At 41.1% G+C, this 16,182-nt stretch overlaps 1 protein-coding gene across 2 annotated transcripts in view; it reads left to right on the top strand.

The window, feature by feature from the left end:
* arid1ab (AT rich interactive domain 1Ab (SWI-like)) overlaps positions 1 to 16,182 on the top strand; it is a 55,238-nt gene that overhangs the window by 7,246 nt on the left and 31,810 nt on the right. For both annotated transcript variants that reach the window (XM_037093219.1, XM_037093220.1), the window contains exon 2: positions 15,961 to 16,182. In XM_037093219.1, the coding sequence (XP_036949114.1) occupies positions 15,961 to 16,182 (222 nt within the window). The remainder of the gene's footprint in view (positions 1 to 15,960) is intronic.

Below are 16,182 nucleotides of genomic sequence, written 5' to 3'. Positions count from 1 at the left end.
GTTCTAGCTCTCTGTGGACATTTGATAAATATAGCAATTAATCAATTATTCAGGAAAACAATTGGTAGATAAGTAATTGATAGTAGTTGGAGCTGTAATTATGACAAAAAGGGAGACTTTACTCACTTTTCTGTATTTGAAACAATACAGATGTAAGTATTTACCATTGAGTTTAAGATGAAGAAGGTTGTGACTTGTGCAGAAACTATTTCATAATTATTCAAGTCAATCAAGATTAACACGAGCTTTTTTGATATTTTTGGACAAAGATATCAAACATCTGCTGGTTTTAGCTTGTCAGTTATGTGGGTTTTAATGCTTTCGCTTGATGTATGTGATAATAAACTAGGTAAACATCTAAAGGTTTGAAAGCAAGCCATTTCAAGGTGTCGTGTGGGTCAGGGAAGTTGTAATGGGCATATCATGCTATTTGCTGCAGCTCTATCAGGTTTACTAATGATAGTAAATAATAATGCTCAGTTGATTTATTTGTGTGTTATGTTCCCGAATAATCGAGTAGTTGTGAAAAATGTTGATCTGTGTTTTCACATCCGTGATGATGATGTCATCACAAATGTCTAGAGGACATCGTCCAAAAATATTCAGTCAGCTGTCACAGAGAAGGAAAGAAACATGAAAACAATCACAAATGCAGCTGGATATCAGAATTTTGACTCTTTTCATAATAGTTGGAGATTAATTTGATAGTTGACAAATAATTGATTAGTCTTTGCTATCTTACGTTCTATGGATCAAATCATTGAGAAATTAATCTGTAGACTAATGGATTAATAAATAGAGCTACAACAATAAATAACTTGGTGAATTGAAAGGCAGAAAATTGAGATGAAATGCCAAAATTCTTGCTGCCTCCCCTTTCTCTGATGTGGGGATTTGTTGTGTTGTGTAAACTGAATCCCTTCTGATACGTGACCTTCCAATTGTTTTCATTCATTTCACCGACTAAATGGTAATTTCTTGAATATAAATGAGAATAATTGATAGTTGTGGCTGTACCTAATATTTTTTTGTATTTGAAATGATGCATATCAATTCTTGTTAAACTATACCATTTTAGATGCACATGTATTGCGTCACTGGAAAGTTCGCGGAGTATTAACCTGTACACAATCACTAGAAAGTGATATACAGTTCTGTGACAGCGGGCTTCACACTCTCTGAATTGTTCCTGTTCACACAGCACAATTGACGTTTCTAAGAAAACATGCAGAACAACTTCCAGCTACTGTTGGGACTCCTTTCTGTGGGGGTTGGTGCCGTGGAGAAGAGGAAGCCTGAGCGTTCAAAAAGGAAGTTCACTCTCGGCTCTTTAGTCTGCACTGCTGAGTAATGATTCTCCACAGGCCACATGGACAGCATGCTGCCTCCCGGCAACTCCGTCCATGTGTGTGTGCGTATGAGGGAGAAACGGTGTCAGTGACACCCAGGGGAGGGGGGGAGGGTGTTTTGTGAATGATCTTCGTCTGCCCCTGACAGCTGTGTGTATTTGTGTCTAAAGTGCGGCAGTTACTTGATGGTCATTGGGAGTGTGTGTACGTGTGTTGTGTGTGTGTGTGTGTGTGTTTGCCGCTGCCTCAGGATCCTCTCTGACCTGGTCTTAAACCACGTGTCACCAGCCATCCGTCGTTCTTTGGTAACATCGCCCTTTTCATCCCGCTGACAGCATCAGACATTGTTACATTTTCCAACGCAGCCTTTTGTTTTTTTGTTGGTTGCATCATCCAGAAGACCCTATGAGTCTTTGATACAAATCACTCCAGGAAAAAAATGACAAAACAATAGGGTACAAAGCTGACCATCATCCAGATGCTTATAGATTTGACTGAACATTTCCATGTGTATTGACTTCCACAAGCTATGGAAAGGTATCTTTGGAAAATTACTAATCAGAATAATTGTACGCCCAGAGTTACACATTGAAAATAAACCGTGAAAAAGTAGTTCCTCCACGGACAAATGTCAAACTTGGGCTGCAGCATCAGGGCATGCTGGAATGTAAAGGTAATTCATTTCTTTTGACATTTAGCTTCTAAAATGCTCCATATTAGCATAGTAATATCCTTCTCCGAGCCTGTGTGAGACTACAGACTTCATTTACATGACGTATGGTGTGTGTGTGTTTTTATGGAATAAAGTGGTTAACCTTTAAATTGGTGCAGTTGTTGATGCTAGAAGGTAGAGAATGATACTTCCTCCCAGCTCTCAGGCAGCCCTCACCTTTGCTCTCTGCAGGAAAGAAGCCAAAGGCTCATACACTGTATGTTGTATATAAAGATGGAAAAGGCAACATAAGCACACAGGGAACAGTTGGTTTTCTCTTTTTATGTCTTTTCTGGAGCTCAATCTTAATGTCTGTTTTTGTGGATTGTGCCCTCCAGTCAAATCCTTGCTTTCTGTTTTGCCTAATGTGGTATGTACTGTTTCAGCCTTTTCTGAGGCTAATAAAACCAAAGCTGCGCAGGGCACTTAAGTAAAGCAGGAGCTGGTAAAAAGCCTGTGCAGACTGAAGTAATCTTGCAAAACCAGTGATGGATCAATACACAGATCTTGAATCCAGTGCAAGCCTTACACACTAGATCTTTGAGGAATAGGAAAGCAGCCATAGAGTGCCTGAGTGACAAGTCAATTAATGGTTTGATAGAAAATGAATCAATAACAATGTTTTGTAATTGTTAAGGATGTTCTGTGAAACAACAATACAGTTAACAAGTTTTTGCTGCTTCTGGCTTCTTAAATGTGAGATGTTGCTGCTTTTACAAACCTGAAATAATTAAATGAATGGATTAGTTGATTGATGAAATAATAAGCAAACTGTTTTGATTAGTGCTCCATTAAACATTTTTTTTAAACTAAAATGCTCAGCCTTTGGGCCCAGCATTTCAAATGTGAATATTGACTGTTTCTCATAGTTTTAAATGAAATTAAACTAAGCATCATTGTGATTTGGGCTGTTCGCTGATCAAACGTTTGGATTGTTGGACATATGAAATTTGATGGTCAGCCTCTGGCAATTTTAAAAAAACTTTTCAGGGCTGCAACTAACAATTATTTTTATTGTTGGTCAGTCTCTTGACTAATCCATTTCATTTAGTTTTTGAAAAGTAACAAAACAAAATGGTCCTGTCATCAAACAACCAATAACCCAAATAAGCTTAATTTACTATCTGAAATAACATAGAAAAGAAGCTAATCCTTACATTTTAGAAGCTAGGACAAGCAAAAGTTTGACATTTTTGCTTGAAAAAATGTATACAACGAGTGATTGATCATAGAAATAGTTGTCATTTGTTAGCAGAGCAAGGTAATTCACTATTTATTTCACCGTTTGACACTTCTGACACTTAACAACATCAGTTTAGACACTAAGTTACGAAGAACATAATGATCAGTTGTGGCCACAGTTATATTGGGATATACAAAACAAAATTGTTATTGAAAGAATTTGGGCTAATTTGTATAGCCTTGGGCATGGACGTTCTTGGACTCTAAAATAAACTTTTTGGTTTCTTAAAGTACTGTATATGTGCCACTTCGTATTTTTAACTGGCCTCAATAATTAATGTAAGTTTTTCATTGAAAGAGGCCAATGTTTACACAAGTTTAAATGCCACCTCTCTGTACAGTAGTGCAGCAGGCAGCCTGTTTGATACAGAGCCATTGTTTTGTTTTGATTTGATCGGCTCGTGGGTAAAATAAAGAGCAGCCAGTGGTCAGCAGGGACACAGTTATACAGACAAAAGCGACAGCAGAAGGCTGTTTGGTGTCATTGTTTGTGGCTTGTGTGGCAGGTGACTGTGATTTATGCACCAAAGACCCATTTGAACAGTGTATGGTGCCTGGCTCATGCCAAGTTTGAGCTCTGATCGTGATACTTGAACGTGTGGTTGTGCAGCTGTTGTTGGCATGCTCCGCTCCCGACCTGAAGATTTGCATTGCTGTACCTCTTCTGTTTTGTGAAGGGGAGAGTGCAAATTAAGAATCCTAACAGTCTCTCTTGTCCACTTGTTTTTAAGCAAGGCCTGAAACATGTTGGACACAGTCGTTCACTGCTACCTGCAGGCTATTATTTAAAAGTGGACAGCTCTGCTGCAATGCACAAACTCAATATTGCTATTAGATTACTAGTCTGTGATTCAGATTATGACAGAGCATGTTTTCCTCTGGCGAGAGTGTGTGTGCGTGTGTGACGTCAGTGTCAGAGTTGTGACTCTGACCATGAGGCAGGCAGTGACCCAGCCAGGTCCTTAAGTGGCTTCGCCTCATTCAGTAGCCAGGGTATTTTTGGCATAGTAGTGAGTGACACACTTATCGTAATGGGTCGTCCAGGGTGCCAATGGTCAGCCTGAATAAGCATCCTTCTCGGCAGCCGAGTCGAGCCGCAGCAACGTGATGTAACCGATCACTGTCTTGACTCCGATGCTGACGGAGAAACCGCTGTACGCTAACGCATCAGGTGTGTTATCTGTGAGCAGCAGTGGAGGGCAGAGACCGCTGTTTCTAACCCGAGTGCTCATGTAACCTGAGCAGACTGCCATTCTTACACTGTACTCAGTTGTGGCCTTAAATAAGCCACACTGTTGTCTATTATGGAATGTCAGTCGACCGTAACTGTAAACACTCACAGCAAAGGTACGACATTTAAATAGGAATTTGTTGAGCATTACTTTATAGCTGTTGGATATTTCATGTTTAGATTTGATAGATAAAAAGTTTTAAAATAGATTTGTTAGTCATACCGAAAAGGATATCAAACAGAAATAAACAGTCATTCATAAGCCTGGATATCATTTGAGATGTTTTAATATTACTCCTGAGCGTGATACCAGTGCCAAACAACACTTTTTTTATAGCTTTTTGAGAAATTGAATTAAACCTTTTTTTTTTTAAGTTTATAGCGATACACAAATTATATCTCTACAATGTGAAACCCCCTCAAAAAGCACGGTTTGGTAAGTTTAGAAAATGACGTCACTTAACTGTAATACAGCCTTAAAAACCAGGAAAAGACAACACTTATGCTGTATCACATTTAAAAGTATTCAAATTCAAAGACGGTATATAGTCTCATGTCACAATAACTATCAAATCCTATGTATTACCCACCAAAATTTCAGTATTGTTGTCCAGTAAAAACGCGCACACACAGCTGTCTAAACTGAAACATGCAGAAATGTGCCTCCAAAAATGATTTTGAAATTGGGGAAATTTTTAGATGAATCTGGTTCGGGCTTATCTAATAATAAGTTGATGCAAGTCGAATATACAACATTTAGTGTCAGCTTTCAGTTGTTGGCTATTTTTAATTCTGTGAGCTATTACAGCTGCACCATCAGGGATCCAGATTGCAACCAACTGGTCACATTTTACAACCAAAATGTGAGACATGTACGACCAGTGAGTTTGCTGGTGTTTTTTTTTTTTTTTTTTACACTGGTGGAAATCTCAAAGAACCTGGAATCACAAGTGGCAGATCAATGTGTGTGAAAGGGGCAGGGAATAGGGAATGGCTCTGTAAGTGGACAGGGGGGGTCCTAAAGTTGTTCCGAGCACGGAAGGCGAGGGTTTCACTTTGAGCGAGCAATGGTGAAACAAACTTCCTCTGCATTACGGCCCCACCACGCAGGAGGAGCTGATAGGTTTCACTCTAGTCTATAAATGTTAACTTCCACCAGGTCCACTGTGCTGCGTATCTTCACTGTCCCAGCTCTGGAGGTCAGAAGCCCTCTGGAACAGATATGCAGGACTTCTATTTTGACGGATGCCGGAGCACAACGCAGCAATTTACCTGAATTTAGCACAGAGCAGACAGGAAGTCATGCACTGACACAACTATATAACATATAACATCATGTTGATCAACTGCAGTCACGAGTGATTATGTGATTATTGTGGGAACTCCTCGATCTCATGATGTCAGTTGTCAACATTACTGCGCTGTGGCAGACTCAAAACACAACCAGTGGGGGTTGTTGTACGGCGTACATAAGAGCAAAACCAGATTGGAGCCGTAATGGCCCGGACATGTATCTGGTGGAATCTTTCTCCCCAATAAGCCTAGTAGTGTGCCAGAGTCAAATCTTAACTCAGAGGATGAGTCTGAGTCTGAAGACACAAGTGTGGCGAAAAAAAGGGCAGAAAATACTTTTTTAGTGAAGAACGGCTGCGTGAATTTGACTGGTACTGCATCACTTGGAGTTTACTTATACTCCACAGCTAAACGTTAAACATCTGGTTTGGCCTCAACTGTTTCCCACCGCAGTGTGCACTGTGCCCACCGGCCCTGCGCTCAGCCTCTCTGAGCTCCCAGTTCAAACACCCCCTCACCTCGTTTCGCTCCTGAGAAGCCGCTGTCACCTGGAAATATAAGTTTGGCCTGACAGGTTGACAGGCAGCAGTCAGGGCGAATGTTCACTCTCTTGTAGCTCCGACCTCAGCATCACACTGACAGGGCAGGCAGCAGCAGGCAGCCCTCTTTGTTTCCTTTTTTTTTTCTATTATCAGGCAATAACTGAACGGTTCTCAGCAAGCTGCTCTGATCCACCTAACAGAGCACGCTGGGCCCATTAGTGCAGCACTGGGAACCATTTAACACCAAGTAACTGCTGTTATTTATTTACCAGTCATCGTTTACTCAATATGATTACTCAATTGAATTTCTTCTAAAGGATGAATTAAAATACATTCTAATGTACTGGTTTAAAATAAATTTTGTAGTCATTTCTTTCAACTTGTAATGGCATGCCATTACACATCCATGTTTGATTATTTGGAAGCAGGCATTTTTCTATATATTTTTTTTTATTTTTCGGTTACTGAGCCAATAGTAAAGATGTGTTTGCAAAACCTGAAGATGAACAAGACTATTACATCTTTCAACTTGATTGCTGTGATCTGTGTCTGCTAAATGGATAACTTCAACTTTTCACTTCACTTGGCGAAGTTGAATATATTCCAGGATTTTAACTTTTGATTTAAAGTGGTCAGACTGCACATATGCTAAATCTTCTTTTCCTGTTCACTATTCCATCTATTATGTTACTGCTAATTTGCACGCTGTTACACCACCCTCGCTTTTCAAAAGCACACACGTTCCACAGACGACCTCTGCTTCAGTTAATTCCTGAAAGGAGTTCAGAACTTGTGTAAAACATAGTTTAAAAAAACATCTTCAACATAGATTTGATGAAAATATTCCCCTGATTCTTAGGCCCAGACTCAAGTTCCACTTACTAGCTGTGCGTTTCTAATGGAATTTGCCTAGTTCTCCTGGAAAAGGCTCACATAATGACAATTAACAAAGGGTTCAACTTAAATCACAGGAGAGCAAATGGTACGAGTAAACCTTTACTATACCGTGGACTGTGGAGACATGTTTATTTTTTTGTAAATCTACATTACCATTAACTGAATTGATGGTCTGATTGCTGAAGTAAGTGTAAAATGAAGCCTATCAAAATTCCTCTATCAAACTACATTTGAACAAACCTAGGAAAATCTATTATATTTAGCCTCTGGATGCTCAGAAATACAGGGGCCTATTTCCGCAGCAGTGGTGTTGTTTTATAACTCTTGTCTGTCTGTTGTTGTTGTTTCTGTTGTTCCTATGAACCTCAAATAGGCCTGGAAAGGCTTTGTTTTCCCGCTCATCTCTCAGAGATGTGTAAGCCGACTTTGTCTTGTGTCAAGCGTGCAAGTTCCCTTCTTCCTCTCCTCCCTGAACATCTTTTGAATTCCTCGGAACAGCTGGATGAACACCTGGGTGAGTGGGGTGCCGCTGCCTTTGCTCGGTGTGGATGATGGCACCAGCAGGCGCAGGCTGCCACCCCCCCCTTCTGCCAAACCCAAGTCTTCCTTGCTTTCATCCAGAGTCATGCAGCGGTCAGTTCAAAGTTGGGACTTTTCAGGTTGATGCAGTGGGAAGGCAGACTAATTGCTTAATTGAGAACATTGCCTTTTAAGTCCCCCCCCCCAAGTTTCTTGGCTTCTTGTTTACTCCGTTCTCAGTTACTTTCTCCAGCTATTTATGCACACCAGTTGGCTGTGGTCCAGCTTTCCTTAAAAGTTCGTTTTAACAACTTGTCTAGATTGTTTTATAGCTTTATGGCTGCTGGAGGAGTACCTTACTGCTGTTGGTGCTGAGACCAGCTGTTTGTTTATCCCTGTGTATACTGTGTATTTATGAACAAGGGAAATATTCACACAATGTGTAGCTCCCTCTATGAATTCTTAAACTTACAGGGATTTTATAAAAGAGTTGTTCATTGTTAAAATGTGAATATCGTATTTTGATTCCATCAGCATCTGGAGAGTAAAACTGCAGTTGAAGTTGGTTAAGATTAAATTTGGTCAATATCAGCAATCAATAAGTTTTGCACGCACTTCCTGTAAGGGGTGGTTAACATTTAAAAGACTTTTGGTACCAAAACAATACTTCATATTGAGGAATCGCAATATTTGTCAAAAAAATTATGTGTGTAGAAATTTCCTCAGGTTATCCCAAACAGCTATACAAGAACATTTCCTTAAAGTAAAGTACTGATCAAAGTGACCCAAACCAGGAACCATTGAAGTCAATCCATTGGCGTTTTAATAACAAAAGAAATCATGCAAGTCAGTTTTAACTAATTTTCAAATAAAAATGTAAAATGTGTTACGGTTCAAGCTATTCAGTTGTGTGAATTTGATAAACCCTTAATTGTTTTAGATGTTTTAGACTACTGGACCGACAAACAAAAAATGTTATTGTCACCTTTGGCTCATATTAATTTGTACATTTCTGGTTAGTAGTATACCGACGTTAGTCCAGTCACTTGATCAAGAAACTGTTCCAAAGAGTTCAACTGATAAGAGACAAACGGTTAGCAGCTCTAGAACTTCATCTCTTCATTAATCTTAAAGTTTATGTAGAGTTAGATACACTACAGTCGGCTTTTAAGTCCTGAAGCATTGTCAGTGGAGAAAGTGGATGAGGGAACACTGTCGCCTGGCCTGGAGCACAGTACTTAACCCTTCACTTCTGCAGTGGAAGTGTTCAGTGGTTAAAGACTGCTCCACTGTGATAGTGGATCACGGCATTGATGTGGAGTAAGCAAAGTTCACTGGACTTGCTCTTAGGAACAAAACTGAGCCTAAAAGTGGACATTGCTGTCAGAGGGTAGGTTATGCTGCTCTTCTTTGACATGGGATGTTTGAGCCGCCATATGAGGGCGGCCTTAGCTGGCGTGTGCTAGCGCTGTTGTGTTGCGTGTCGAAGGGCTTTAACGCAGAACAATGGTGTGTGTGCCGAGCCGAGGCCATGTGGCCGTGTGGCGGATTAAATTAGCAGCAGTTGTTTATCGTCTGTCCCCCCCGGTCCATCTGCTCCACTCTGCCCCGTAGACTCCAGCTCTGCTCTCAGGCACTGCTCCAGAGTCCCCACCCCCACCCTCCATCCCACCCTCCCCAACCCCTTACAAATCCCTATCCCCATCCCCATCCCCATGTCACACACACAGACACACACACACAGCTTTGAATAGTTGCAATATCCACCAGCAGCCCAGTCATGACACAATATACTCAGTGCAACCTCTTCTGCCAAGAGTGCTCTGGCTTTCCTCTATGCAGATTAGCCATGTGCTAATTGTGCTTATTTATTTATTTATTTACTTTATGGAAGAGAGGGGGAAAAAAGGGAGGGGAAGAGATTCCTCCAGAAATTGATTAGATGACTGAGCAGAAAAAAGAGACAGTGCCGTGCTGTGAGTTAAGTTGCCATCCAATGTGCATGTTTGAGACATAGCTGCTGTTTGTGGGATGTTTGCTCCAAATCTTTGAGCTGTGTGGAGCAGTGAAGACATGTCGGCAATATCCTGGTCTTTCAGTGAAAAGCACATTTTAGTAAAAGGCTGTTTAGCCCTGAGTGAGGTCTGATAGTTTTTAGTAGATAATTATTAGTCAGTTGATTGTTATAACCTTGGTTTAAATGAGAGTTCAGTTATCTGCTTTTAAAATCTGTTTGGTAACTGAAAACTCACACCAGTTCAGGTTTATAATTAGCCTTTTGCCATAGCCAAAATAAGAAATCAAATATATCTTATCCATTAAAATATGCAATTGACATGTTGGAATGAAAATGAGCCCTTTAGACAGTTTCAGAAGCAAATGAGTGGGTTGCTGCTGCAAAGCTTTTTTATCTGCCTTGAGATCTGTATGTGTTAGGGAATCTCCCTTCTTGTCATGTTTGCAGTCACAGAAATTTCACATACAAAAAAGGTAATATCCATATCTTAGATATACTTGTGTTCTTGTTTAGGGCTGAATGACTCTGGGCCCAGAATAGACCCCATTAACTTTTGGTGCAGTTCCAGATAAAGGCACAGATCCAGGATTTTATTCTAACTTCATGTTAAATGGCAAGATGCAGTGTTTTTCAACTTTTTTTGTTGTTATTATTGTCTTGGGGAGTAATGTATGGATCTTAATAAGAAAATCAGGTGTATTTAAATGGCTGGTATAAATGAGTGAGAACAATCTGATGTGGATCCTAGACCCGGTGAGCTTAAATTATCATTGAGCAGTAACATGTGATTTAAAATAAAGAGTGATACAGTGTTATGGAGTTTAATATTGAATAAAGCTTGATTGAACTAAATGGGACTATTGGGCTTTAGTATGTGGGGATGGTGACACTAATGCTTAAATGACATCCTGCAGATTTTTTGTAGTTGTTTGTGCATCAAGGTACCAGGACTCAAACTTGGCATCTACTCAGTAGTGTTGCTTTTTGTCTTTAGAGTGTATCTAGCCACAGTGTTTTGCTCTGGCACATCAGAAACAAATCGCCTTCGGTGTCAGACCCTGAACAGTGACCAACCTTTTTAAAAACAAAGTTTGACCATTTTAGTTTTATCAATGTGGGAAAATCTACAGAGTCTTCATATTTAATGTAACATTTTGGCTCGCATGTTATTTTACCTTGAAATACGTACTCGATTTAAAAAGATCAAATTTTAAGTGCCTACGCACGTTGTTCCCTCTGGCATTTTTTCTCAGCCTTGTGCATGTAATATTTAAAGTAATACTAGTTTTAATCATAGTTTGGCTATGATGAAATTCTCAACTCAGACTCTAAAACGTGGGAAAATAAATTCAGATGCTCAAGGACTTTACTCAACAGCAGCAGTACTCCAGCCTTGGTGTCGGCATCTAAAGAGCCACTCATTCTATAACTAAGAGAAAGAGGAACAGAGCCTTTTATGGCTGGCACTGACCTCTATACACAAAGATGCAGTAGAGGCTGTGTAGTGTGGTTAAAGTACACACACACTCACACATACACTCACAAAGGCCTCAGCCAAAGCTCTTTGGGATCTTGGAGGATGTATAATAGTGTGTCAGATGTGAACAACTTAAGCAATGCGAGGAGGAAAATGCTGGTAAACAGATCAATGAAGGGCCGAGCAGCAGACTGGCCACAGCTCTCTTCCAGTGTGCAGCGCACAGATGTGTTAACATGATCGAATGAGGCGGAGGAGTAAAAAAACAAAAAAAAAAACCCGACATCTCGAGCAGGTTTAACATCGTGGATTCCCCAGGTACATACCAGACTGCAGACACATACTTTAAAAGCCATTATGACATGTATTGAATGTAATGGCATGATGTGTGGTTTAGGCAGCCATTGGTTGTGCATGAATCAGCATGGTTTTGCAGATTTAGTTTCCACAGCTCCAGTTTGAAAATTGTAGTTTCATTGATGGATCTTGCAAAAAAAAGTAGGTGTGCCCATAACTTTTAAGGATTATTCCTCTTTTGGCAGAGCTATACATTGTATACTGTGAAGTGGCATAAGTGTTGTCTTTGCCCGGTTTAAAAGTCTCAGTACAGTAAAATGGTGTAATTTTACTTAATTACCAGACAGTTCTACATTTTCTAATACTTGCCTTTAATGGCTTAGTCATTATATGGATATTAATGATGATTGTTGAGCAAAAATCTCATTGTGTTAATTTTTGTACAGTATTAGAATATTCTTTCAGTGTCAGTATTGCGATATAAGGTTACAAACATCATGATATTTGATGCCCAGCCCTAGCATTATTGAAGAGCTTTTGGCGAGAATCCAAAAGTCTATCTATCTAAAATTAGTAATATTAGTAGTAGTAATAAATGCTAGTTCAAGGCCATAATGGTCAGCTCTAGTTCTTTTTGATTAAAACTGTTTATTATATTGTATTATATTTTGGAGCTGAACAATTACTCGATTAATTGTTTGAGTAAATTTTCAAGCAACAGTTTCCAGCTTCTTAAATGTACGGTAAATTGAGAGTCTCTGGTTTTCGGACTATTGGCTGACAAAAAGATGCAATCTCAAGGCATCACTTCTTGGAAATTGTGAGGACACTTTTCAACAATTCGCTGACATTTTTTGACTAATTGAATAATCATGAAAAGAATAGGCATGAAAAAGAATTCTTGATTTTTCTAGAACCCACTGTGACGTCTTCAGATTGCAGATTGATATTCAAGTTACACTGATATAAAACAAGACAAGAGGCAACTGCTGCTAGTTGATAAGTTTGTTCTCACGCATGATTCATTATCTAAGTTTGTTATATAGGTTTTAGATTGTATTCAACATGTTGGCAAATTGTTCCAGCACTATATTAAAGAAGACCCACATTTTATTAAACTGAAGGAACAAAGGATCTGTTAAACCAACTAAATGAAATGGGCAGCTCAAGACACTACTATTCAAAATAATACAACATATTTTGGTCTGTTAGGCAAATCTCAATATGGCCAAGTGCAGTATGCAGTTTGGATATTGGACTTGGCCATCTTGCAGTGTTTAAATAAAGGTAAAATGTGTGACAAAACGGCGTTACAGTGAAGTACTGTACTGCTGCAGAGATGCCCTGGCCTACAAATCTTATTCTCTAGATGTAAGAAAATGTCTGTTTGGTACAAATGCCAACACATGTTACATCATCATGATCTTAATAGTTTTATTTTAATTAGTTTTGTTCCCCATTGGCTTTTCATTCTGTTCTCCCAGAGAAAACACTTAATTATTACAGTTTGTTTTAATGTTTTGGCATGAAAACTGCCAAAATATGTTCATATTGCTACATCACATTATTTTGTGATTATATTCATACACAGGATTGTCAGCTGCTCCATTTAAAATACAGTTTAGATTTCTGTAAGGTACATGTTGGTCTAACACTTGTGAGCACTTGAGTGAACACTTATCTCTGCTATCTGATCACCTGGTTAAATGACCACTATCTCCATCTTCAAAGTGGCTGTTAAATTAAACATGAGGGAGGAAGAGAGACCAACACATGTTTTGTTTTGAGGACGTCAGCACTGATTCTCCACGTGGCTCAGGGAGCTGGAAACCCTGATTGTAGTTGAGCTGTACTTTTCCAGCCCTCTCTCCATGCTGAGCCGGGGCCTGAGCTGTCAGCCTCCTTAATGAAAAAGCGGGTACACAAGCTGGTGTAGAAATATTCTCACCGCCAGCGGAATATCGACCGAAATCGGTGAGGAAGAAGGTTGATTGTTTTATGGCCCTGGTCATTGCTGGGAGATTTTGTCTAAATGAGAAATAGATTTTACCTTTAGTGTTGCTGCTCTGTAGTTTGTTAGCATACTAGTCATTTTTCTTGTGGATTGGAGGATGTTAGCAGGTGATTCAGGCCTCGGTGGCACACTTTACGAATGATACAGGAGCCTCTGTCTAACTGCTTAAGCAGCTCATTAGGAAAGAGCTACAGCATATTTCTGTCTCGTGTAAGAAGTCTTCTCCAGCTTTGTTAGTGGAAATGTGAAGGTTTTTTATTATTTGCCATAACTGGACAAATCCACTTGTCTGCAATGGATCGAAGGTGGTGCTAGCTTCAGTAATTTCCACTAGTCATCTTTAATCTGAGCAGTGTGTGTTGCGCATCATCATAGCGTCAGGTGGGGGGTGGGGGAGGTATGCTGTCTGTCCTGGCAGACCAGACTGGGGTTAAAAGTGCATTAGAGGTCATAGGAGAGCGCCTACCAGAACCTGTTACCTCTTCCCCCCACGGTGCGGTCGGTAATGACCCTGGGGAGCGTAGTAACACCCTCCCCGCGTCCTCCTCCCCTCCCTTCCTCCGCACACACACAAAACATAACACACATACAAACTCTCCTGAACCTGGAGGAGCTCAGGAGAGTGTGGCCTGGGGGAGGCTACAGGGAAAACCTGGAATGGAATATGTTATCTTGGGTAATGTTGGTTGACCATCCTGACAGCCTGTTGATTCCCCCATCCACCCACACTACACCTACAGAATCCCCCCAACACACACACATACACATATTATCACACACACCAGTCTCCTGCTGAGGCACCCCCCACCTGACCTCGTCTTTCTCATTGCAGCTCTGTCATTCATAGAGTGCCAAAGCCTGCTGCTTTATTAAAACCCAGGAAGAGCAAGGCCTGGCCCAGGTTCAAACAGCAGTGCAGCTGGGACCTGTTACATTTTCGGCAGACTGCCCTCTCCGTCTCGCTGGCTATAAATAGCCTTGGTGGTTGTCTCCCTTAACCAAGGAAAAGAGGTTTTTGGGGGAGGAAAAACACACACACACACACACACAGATTAATAACCGTGGGAAGCAATGAAAGCTTTGTGTCTGCTGCCTGAGGTCAGCAGGCCAGGAGGTGTTGCTACTTCAAAGCCCCCATTGTGGCTCGTACTTTCAGACGCTGCTGCAGTGGGTTTGATGGGAATACACAGGGGCTGCCAGCGGTATGATGAGTTGATGGCACTGGATTGCGCCAACCAAGAGGATACTCACACAGGCCCTGGTGTGAATGTAGTTTTTCAGATATTCAGGGAATGACCAGCTCATTTATAGTTCACTGGAATTCCATTTTTTAAATTGTATTTATTTTTCGTTGCACTGGAGGTGTGTTGTGTTTGGGGGGATTCCACCAGGCTCATCTCTTATGTACACAAACACAGCATCAGACACTTTATGACCTTGGCTCCAGCTGTTGACAGGCGAGGCTACCTCATTACAAACCCCCCCCCTTCTCTTCCTCCGTTTCCCTCCCTGGATCTCCAGCCAGAAAACACTGTCTGGCCCAGTAACATTGCCTGCCGGGCCATGTGGATCTCCCCGCGTCCAAGCCGGCCAAGGTCAGCCCCCGCCACCACCGCCGCCACCCCGGCCCCCGTCCTGACGTGGCTCCAGCTGAGGGGTGGGCCCAGCTCCAGCCACCGCAGACACTTCCACTTCCTTAAGCTTATTTTCATAGAAACCCTCCCCGACGTCTCTGCCGTAACAGTATCCACCCACTGGCACAATGATCTCCTGGGCAGGGAAACGCTCCTGGCGGATATAGTGGGCTCATTCATTCATTCATGGCCAATTTTTTCCCTTTCTAGTAGGAAAGTAAATCCACTACTGTTTTTCCCTCCCCCTCCTGCTTTTTGTTCTATATCTGCTTGATTATACTGTGACTGGTTTATGAGATGATGCATTGCAATGGTGGAGTTATCATTTGTGCTCATTGCTGAGTAATGCTTTGTCAAGAAAACCCACTGAAAGGTTCCAAAATAGCTCAGACTATATTTGAACTGTCACATCACTGGATTCTGAACAATCAGTTGCATCATTATGCTTGTTATAGCTTGTTAGGGTGTGTGACTGCACAGTAGACGCACCATAACCATCAACCCCAAACCCATGAGTGAATGACAGGCAATTATTTCTGAAGTCAAACCTTTTCCAGAGAATTTTGGTGCCCGAACTACCACACTATCTATCTGTCTATCTGTCTATCTATCTATCTATCTATCTATCTATCTATCTATCTATCTATCTATCTATCCATCTATCCATCTATCCATCCATCCATCCATCCATCCATTGTGTCAGCTAATTGAAACATTCTCTCTGTACATCCTCTAGCCTCCAAGCCCAATGGACCAGGTAGGGAAGATGCGTAGCCAGCCATATGGAGGACCCAACCCCTACTCTCAGCAGCAGCAAGGGCCCCCTACAGGGCCTGGACCCCAGCATGGAGGTTCTTACCCAGGGCAGGGCTACGGACCTCCAGGCCCTCAGAGGTATCCTATGGGGATGCAGAGCAGAACACCAGGCACTATGGGCAGCATGCAGTATGGACAGCAG

The sequence above is a fragment of the Acanthopagrus latus genome, chromosome 3 (assembly GCF_904848185.1).
Source record: "Acanthopagrus latus isolate v.2019 chromosome 3, fAcaLat1.1, whole genome shotgun sequence".
In the NCBI taxonomy this organism is placed as follows: domain Eukaryota; kingdom Metazoa; phylum Chordata; class Actinopteri; order Spariformes; family Sparidae; genus Acanthopagrus; species Acanthopagrus latus.
Note: the sequence above shows the minus strand (reverse complement) of the source record. Positions and strands in the feature narration are given on the sequence as shown.